General features: G+C 38.7%; 1 protein-coding gene across 3 annotated transcripts; it reads right to left on the bottom strand.

The window, feature by feature from the left end:
* Positions 1 to 2,098: 2,098 nt before the first annotated feature.
* On the bottom strand, positions 2,099 to 7,551 carry LOC103721235 (protein DEHYDRATION-INDUCED 19 homolog 4-like). Of its 3 annotated transcripts, none has more exons than XM_008811473.5 (5): positions 7,223 to 7,534; positions 6,933 to 7,072; positions 4,735 to 4,812; positions 4,330 to 4,613; positions 2,099 to 2,531 (listed from the first exon to the last, which is right to left on the bottom strand). In XM_008811473.5, exons 1-5 carry the CDS (start codon positions 7,302 to 7,304, stop codon positions 2,435 to 2,437), a joined length of 681 nt encoding a protein of 226 aa, XP_008809695.1. In that variant the 5' UTR covers positions 7,305 to 7,534; the 3' UTR covers positions 2,099 to 2,434. The 3 variants fall into 3 exon arrangements, with proteins under 3 accessions (XP_008809695.1, XP_088565374.1, XP_088565373.1); XM_088709247.2 differs by lacking the exon at positions 2,099 to 2,531 and adding an exon at positions 2,661 to 2,811; XM_088709248.2 differs by lacking the exon at positions 4,735 to 4,812 and having other exon boundaries at positions 2,292 to 2,531; positions 4,330 to 4,607; positions 7,223 to 7,551.
* Between the last annotated feature and the right edge of the window lie 538 nt (positions 7,552 to 8,089).

Raw genomic sequence — 8,089 nt, 5'->3', positions numbered from 1 at the left:
GCAAATTAGAGGCCTCCAGGTTGCAAAAAGAAGAAGAGAGGCAAGGCGGGGTCCCAAGCCTAGAAGAAAGACCGAGTCTTTCCTCGAAAAAAGCCCTCTGGGATCACAGGATCACAAACAGATAAGAATGGCTCAATGGGGAATGTCACCATAAGTATGAGGTGACTTTGCTGAAAAATTCCCACAAGTTTAGGACGGCCATACTTGGCATTTCCACAGGCAGTGGAAAGATTTCACATTTTCTTAAAAGGAGGAAATGAAGATGAAGACAATGAAGAAGAAGAATGAAAAAGCTTCTCTGTGCAAGAATGACCATGTCAAACTGATAATTGCAGACAGATAACTTCCTGGTAATAGCAAGTAGATCCATTTGCTAAAATTCCTTGGAGAAAGCAAAACTGGTGGCTTCTCTTCTTGAACTAACAAGCTGCAGCATCCAGAACAGAATAGCTGTAATTGTGAGTACACTTAATGGTAGGAGTGGCAAAATATGACCCGACCCGCTAATTCGATCCGTGTTCAACCCGCCATAAACCGGTTTGGGTTTGGCTTAAACGGATTTGGGTCATAAACAAGTTGACCCGTTTAACCTGTTTATTAATTGGGTCGGCTACATGTTTAAGATGTCTAACCCGTTTAACCTATATAACCCATTTAATAACCTGTTTAATATATGGGTCAGATTGGATAAGGGCCACAGCCCACAGCCCACAAAGACCCATCAGTCACCCGTTTAAAACCTTCTCTCCAAGTTCACCGTTCACCTGGGCACCGCTGCCCTTTTTTTTCGGTTCAGTTCAACCTGAACCCCACCCTCGAGCCCGCCGCCTCCGACCCCTCCGACGGCGCCGACGACCCCTCCCGCCTCCCCGACCTCCTCTTCCACCCCCGCAAGCCAGCCTCCAGCCTCCTCCCTCCCCTCGGCATTTCCTTTTCGGCTTTTCCGCTCCGCGATGGGGATTGGGGATTGAACCCTAGAGGCCTAGATGCAATCTCCGCTCCGCGATGGCCGATGGGGATCCATCTCTTCGACAACTCCGCGGCCTCGCCGGCATCTCCGACGACTCCGACGAGGATGAATCCTCATCCGACGACAGCAACGACGATCCCATCGACTCCGGTAAGAGGGACCTCCCCCACCCCCCAAAAGGAGACCTTCTAGTTCCGGCTCTCCCCCACCATCGTCCTCCCCCTTCCCCTCCACCCATCGTGTCCGCCCCTACGCAACGCAAAATGGCGATCTGGCGGTGGCGCAGCACCGCACCCTTCCTGGAGGCCGCCGACCCCAGCGTCACCATTCACGACCGCAAGCGGCCCCTCCTGTCAGACCCCGGGCCAACCCCACCAGTTCCCTCTCCGTCCTTGAGCGCCTCCGCTCCCACGCTCGAATCCCTCCTAGACTGTCTCCTTCCTCCTCGACCAGCAAATTAATGGCAAATTCCGAGCTCAATCTAAGCCCCCAGTCGATAGCAAGGAGCAGGGGGAGGGTCTCAACTCTCAGTCAAGGCATTTATGGAGGTGGCGGAGAAAGAGGAGGGCAAACTGCAAACAGATTAGTAGGTTATCTGTTTAACGGGTCGGGTCGGATTAAACATAATTCCTGACCTATTTATTAAACAAGTTAAACGGGTCGGATCAGATTACCCATTTAATAAACATGTCAGGTTCATATTGTAATTTCCTAATCTGTTTATTAACGGGTCGGGTCAGGCTACCCATTTAATAAACGGGTCAGGTTCAGATTGTAATTTACCTGTTTAATAAACAGGTCAAGTTCAGGTTTATAATTTTCTGACCCGACCTGCATCTGACCCAATCTGTTTATGTCCAACCCGACCCGATTGCCACCCCTACTTAATGGCAATCATGAGATAAATTCTCTATTCTGGGGAACCCAAGTATAGAAGATTGTTATATCGAATATCCTTGTAGAGCCAGTTATGCAGGGATTAGCACAAGAAATCTAGTTGGCCGATGTAATATATCCGCTTTTCTCACCTGATGACTGTAACCCAATGGTTCCTCCCTAGCTTCTATAAGCCAAATTTCTTGCCCAAATGAGGAAGATAACAATAAGAAAAGGGAATTCCTCAGAAAGTTAAAAACAGCAATATAACTTACTGAAAACAGCTTGGATGTTGGAACTGTCATAGACAAGTGAAGACATATTATGATGGTCAGATTACTCACCAACCATCCACCTTCATATAGCTTAAGAGGCAGCATATAGCAGAGACTGCTAACACAGTCTCAGGATAAACATTCGAAAAAGCTGAACTGTGTTGCCCCTTAAATACCTGTAGAACACCTAAGCCATTAGGACCACAGAACTGCTTTATGATAAACAGATTCTCCAAAAACTCTTTGTTCGTAGTTTGTGTATTTGAAGGCAAGTGGATTCGATGATCCAACAGTCGATCCATCCCTGCTTCGATTAATCACCAAAAAGAGTTGAGAGAACCAGGTCCTGCACAAAAGTAGCATGTTTCCGCCTTCTTTCCCTCTCCTCATAACTCAGAGAAGATTCAAAACTGCCAAAAGAAATATTCCAGATTAGATAACTAGGGTTCTAAAAGTGTGCTGCAAGGAGGGGTTCAACGGAAATAGTCATAGTCCAGTCTGTGTATTTGTGCATAAAACAATTTAAGGGACATAGACATAGTCCAATCTAAGTGTATTAGTGCATAAAACAAAACTTATTTTTATGCTCAATGCATGCATGGGAATGAAAAGAAAGATTTGTTTTGGTGCTCCAGTGAATTCAGGAATGAATTGCTTTTTGTTAAAAATTTGAAGCCCTACCACGGTCTCCTGCACAGCAACAAAAAGAACCAGAACAGGTTATAACTACACTTGATAATCATTGCCAAAAGTATTCTAGTTTTCTACATCAAGTAAACATCAGAAAGGTTGTTAACAGTTCGACACGAGTAGCATTTTGTATGGATGCACAGGCAAATGGTATAAAATGCAAACAAAGTTGTTCCTGTAAGCATCATTTATTCATTTCTCTAGATCCCAAGCACTTGATATGCTAAATATTTAATAGTATCACACTGTATATCATGATATAACAGAGTCTATAAAAGAAAAACTTTACACCTGTTAGTGATCATATCCTTTAGTATGTTAACTGGTTTATTTCAGAGGATAAATCAATTTTCTTTTGATGTTGTGACACGAGAACAAGTGAAAAGTATAAGTCCCATCTTTTAATTTTTATGATAATTCTGTTTCAAGTAGCAATTTTAGTTCACCATTAGTTACAAATCCTTTAACTAAAACTCAAAAGCCCATACAAAAATGATGGTATCTACACGTGAACTAGAACATCAAGTTTTCTGTGCATGTTTTACTCTTGTAACCAGCATAACCCAGAAAAAAAAAGAAGCAAAGGACATATCAAGTGCTGTTTCTTATTGTTTACATCAAAAGACATGCTGATTTGTAAATTGCCATCAACATCCAAAATTTTCTATATAAAAGACTGATTCAATATGAATCATGTAGGGAGATCTTAGAAAAACCATCTGAATATATATCCTTTTCGACCAGAAAGATTCACTAGTGTTCATCATAATAATTGAAGCATTATCCAACAAGGCCTATCTCATCTATATTCGGCTAGCTGCATGGTTCAAGGTATGCTCCACTTAAGTTTAAGAACATGCTAATGCTGCTTTCAGTCTGACATTAACGCTATATGAATCGGTATAAGAATTCCAGGGTCAAGGCAACTTTGTCAAGAGAGGACCTTGCCATGGAACCAAAGACCAATTGAGAAGCATTCAAACTGAGAAGCAACTCTCCAAGTGCCTCTAAACTTCGAAAGAATCTAGCTAGACAGAAAGGTAAGAAGGAAAGGTTTGGTATATGCCAAAAGGCAAAATAAGAACACATTGTTCAAAATAAGACTACTTGCTACAGTAAATTTTGTAGATCATCAGAAAGTAAATTCCAAGTGAGCATGCGGGAAAAACTACTTATATAAAGATTTTATGCAAAGATTATTAAACAGCTAATTTTGTATGACTACAAAATGCAACAGTGGGTGATCTCCAAGCTTGCATGCCTTCTGACGGTGCTGATAGCATAAAAATAGAGAGTAAGTGAGACTAATTTTTACGTCTACCAAATCCTCCATTAAAAAGATAGGAGAAGATTTTCTTTTTTCCTTTCATGCATAGATCAACAAAAGACACACCTCCTTGCAAAAGCTCATGTCCTTAACAAGGCTGTAGAATATTAAAAGCTTTAAAATGGACATAACAGAAAGTTTTGAGAGCAGTGCATCTATTTGTAAGCAAAAAAGAAAATTTCTAAATTTACCTTGATTTCCAAGTTTGTGAAGGTGTTACTTTCTCAATACAAGTATCCTCTGCAGTGGGAACAGAAGATTTTGCAGTTTCCTCTACTTCAGTTGGAGGGAAATTTAAAACAAGTGAGGAAAGAAGTGAATCAGTAGCTGCAGTTGATGCATTAGTACTGCCAGATTGGTAGCCCCTGGTTCCAAAAAGCACCTGAAAATGTGCCTCTCGTAGATCTCTCCCCAGCAGAGAAAGTGCCTGGGTGTTAGGAATAGCAACTTTACGTAATCTTCGACGTCTCTGCAGGTAATTCTTAGTTAAAGAAAATGGGTATAAGACAGTTTTTAACAAAATGCTATATGCCCATCAGAGGAGCATAACATTTGATACTAGCTGCGCAAGAAAATTTATGAATAAAAAAGGATATCTTGAACAGATGACCATGTTGAAGGGTAATATGATTCAGCATGTCTTTTGAAACCTTAACAGAGCAAATGGGGCAGGGCTGAAAAAAGTAAAAGGTTCTGATTAGTCGTATTGTTCAGTATTAATGAAATAACTAAAGAATCAATATCATCAATCATGTATACAAAGGTATAGAGATTAACTAGAAAATAATGGTGTGCAAGTTCTTCTATCAGGCTGCCCAACTGTTTTGACAACATTTTACTTGGATCTTTATATACAAAAGTGACTGGAATACTTAAAGCCTGACAAACAAAAGTACAAGGATAACATGGCAAACTCCAAGAGATCATTAAAAGTTCTTGACGCTACACAAGCCTATGTTAAGAAACATAATTCTAGTTTGTGCTACATATTGAAGTGAAACACTAAACTGGCCTATATATAGTACAATCAGGAACCATCGTATCTATCCTATTATTCTGTTTTTGAATTCGTACAGTCACCAATCGGAGTGTTGGCAGTGCTCCCTAGACATTTAGCATCACCTGTACTTTAGCCAGAATTAGGTGAAAAATTTGCAGTTCATAAATACTTCCACAGAAGTAAACGGCACTATTTTGACTGTCCATCTAGTTTACTTCTCCTTAGTTAGTATACTTTACCACTAAAATAATTTTACTGTGTCATAGAATAAGATCATGAAATACTATATCAATTCCATTTGATTTCTTTCTCTGCATTATTTCCTTTGTTAATGAGATGCATATGCTTATTAGGACTGCCAAATAAATGTTTTTAGATGCAGGACACTCCTTCAGCAAGTAATACCATCATGATCTCAGATAAATACAGACATGGTTGTAGATCAACATCCTATATTATGTTCAATCCCCTTGAACATTTGCAGAGCACCAGTTCAGTAGAGTTGGCAGAGAGGAAAAATAGCTAAGAAGAAATAAATCGGTGAAAGTGTAGAATGGCAGCCATTCACACAGGTCAAGCAAGATAGTAATGAGAATCAAGCATAAATACTGAAAAATCAGGGTGTTAACCATATACAAAACTGGAAATGATGACATATCATTTGAGAACTAATTAATGATTTTCTCTTCTCCCAGAAGACCTGATCAATTGAGTGTAATGATGCTGAGAACCTGATGCAAACCTCTGTTAATAATTTGGAAAATTCAAAAACCATCAGAAGCCGAGGCTCATTACAGACAAGGATATATTGACTCTCTCCCATACCTATGTGAAGTCATCTCTATGCAGGACGTAACTTGATATATGCATTGCTCATTTGAGACCATCCTGTCCATTATTGTGTAGCATAGCAACTAAGAAAAGGGGATGCTCAATCATAAATTTTTCCCTTTTTTTCAAAATAATGAACATAAATTTGCATGTCTGGAGAAGAGCATGTATGACTCCTATGATCATCACAAGAAACATGTAGAGGCAACTGTGCAAGTTGAGACTGGTTGAGGGCCAAGCAGTACCAAATTCACCAAACAAGCTATCAGACCATTCTTCCCAATGACAGATCATTCACACAAATCTAAACCTAGCCTATCCACAAAATGTTTAAGACAATTGAAATCTTGGTTGAGGTTAGTCTAGTTAGGGTTTATTTTGATAAAATTTTTATAAGTCTTGTATCTGCATCCATGCAGCATTGCCTAAATCACTGGTATTAATAAATACAATGAGGCAAATACAAAGTGATGATTGGAAACATAATAACAAACAAGAAGCTAAACTAGAATACTGGCAAATTTACTCATTAGATATGCCTATCTTTTTGACGAAAGGAAACTGTAAAACCCCTAAGTCTCCCCGCCACACAGAAATTAAAGAGAAAACAAAAAGGAAATTAACGCATGAAGATGAGTAACACACATCATTCGGTACCATGATCTGAGCTCTGTGTTGCTAATAATTTTGTCATAGTTAGATCTTTTCGTCACCATTTTTAATCCTGTCTGAATCCTTCCATTTTTTCTCTCGACCACTATAAGAGTTATTGTTATAGCAAGAATTGCTTCGTCCATTCTAAACGTAAGGATATTAACTGCTAAACTTGATTTACAATTAACATCAAATCATTTGATCCAAACTTCCAAATATCAAATCAATCCAAATTTGGGTATCTTTCAGATAAAAAATTATGGAAAAAATGGAATTTTTATGACATGGGATCAGGAATTGAATGCTCACGGCGACTTTTGATTCAAAGAGATGCTCGTGTTCCAAATGGGTACACAGAGACGTGATGTCGTGATCCTCGTAGCAATAAGGGCATGGGAAGTCCGGCCGGACCTTCCTTTCCATCTCGAAATCATCAAGCCCGAATCGATCTGCGAACGAAAATAAAAACACTGATAAGAAGAGACGGTTTTTTTTTTTTTTTAACCGAAATATGAACAAAACCATATCAAAGGACGGATTTTTACGAGAAATCCCAAACCAAAACGTAAAATGGAAGGAAAAGGAGCTGATTTGGAGACCTAATTGGGAGTTCTGGTGGTGCTGCAGCGAGTAGTGCCTCTTGGCAGTGAAGATACGAGACATCCAGAAATCGGAATCCATTGGCCGGATATCAAAAAACAAAGGCAGAGAAGGATCGGAGTCGGACTGCAGAGATTTCGATGCTCGAATCCTCACCAAAATAAAGGATCTTTCCCTCTTCTTCCCCCTCTCTTCTCCTCCTCCTCCTCCAAAATTTTTCTTTTTTTTTAAGTAATTTTTTCAATTTCTGAATCTTTTTTTCTTCGGATCCAGCTTTGAAGATTTCAAGGGAGAGGAGCGCAAATGGCGATAAAATGAAATTCTAAATATTTAATTTTACATAAATATCCTTTTAAAATGAATATTTACATATATATTCTCATAAATTTTGTTATTATATAAATATCCGTAATAAGACGATTGTTCTAATGGTATTAAGAAAAAAACATAATTATATTAATTAAAAATAAAATAAAATTTTAAAATCGTTAATTTTAGTTATTTTAATTTAAAATCGTTAATTTTTTAACGTCATTAGGTAGCATAAGTATATATGTAAAAATAATAATAAAAAAATAAGAATGACAAAATAAGTATTTTACGAAAGTATACATATAAATATTAATTTTAAAAAAATATTTATATAAATTTGATATTTAGGAAGGTATTCATAAAAAAAAATAAAAAAAATAAAAAAAATTCATCGGTAACGGCAAAGGCAACTTTACCGTCGGACCCGAATGTCATACCAGAAAAACAATGACACAGAGCCCACGGGTAGGTGGAGCCTAGACGCCGGTGGGCGCGCGTTTGGAAAAAAAATTTATTCCCAGGTTACAAGAGTTTATCCTCATTTCCTCCAAAAA

Source organism: Phoenix dactylifera, chromosome 12, assembly GCF_051530095.1.
Source record: "Phoenix dactylifera cultivar Ajwa chromosome 12, Ajwa_hap1_PhDact_Kaust_v1.1, whole genome shotgun sequence".
NCBI classification, from domain to species: Eukaryota; Viridiplantae; Streptophyta; class Magnoliopsida; order Arecales; family Arecaceae; genus Phoenix; species Phoenix dactylifera.
The sequence above is the reverse complement of the archived record's forward strand: the minus strand, read 5'-3'. Positions and strand labels throughout refer to the sequence as shown.

Bases quoted from the DNA above. Each gene is read 5' to 3' on its own strand.
- LOC103721235 (XM_008811473.5), bottom strand. From the start codon at position 7,304: ATGGATTCCGATTTCTGGATGTCTCGTATCTTCACTGCCAAGAGGCAC. The intron at 7,073-7,222 runs GTCTCCAAATCA...TTTCGTTCGCAG, and splicing joins CCACCAGAACTCCCAATTAG to ATCGATTCGGGCTTGATGAT. The intron at 4,813-6,932 runs GTGAGCATTCAA...TACTTTTTTCAG, and splicing joins TCTTTGAATCAAAAGTCGCC to CCCTGCCCCATTTGCTCTGT.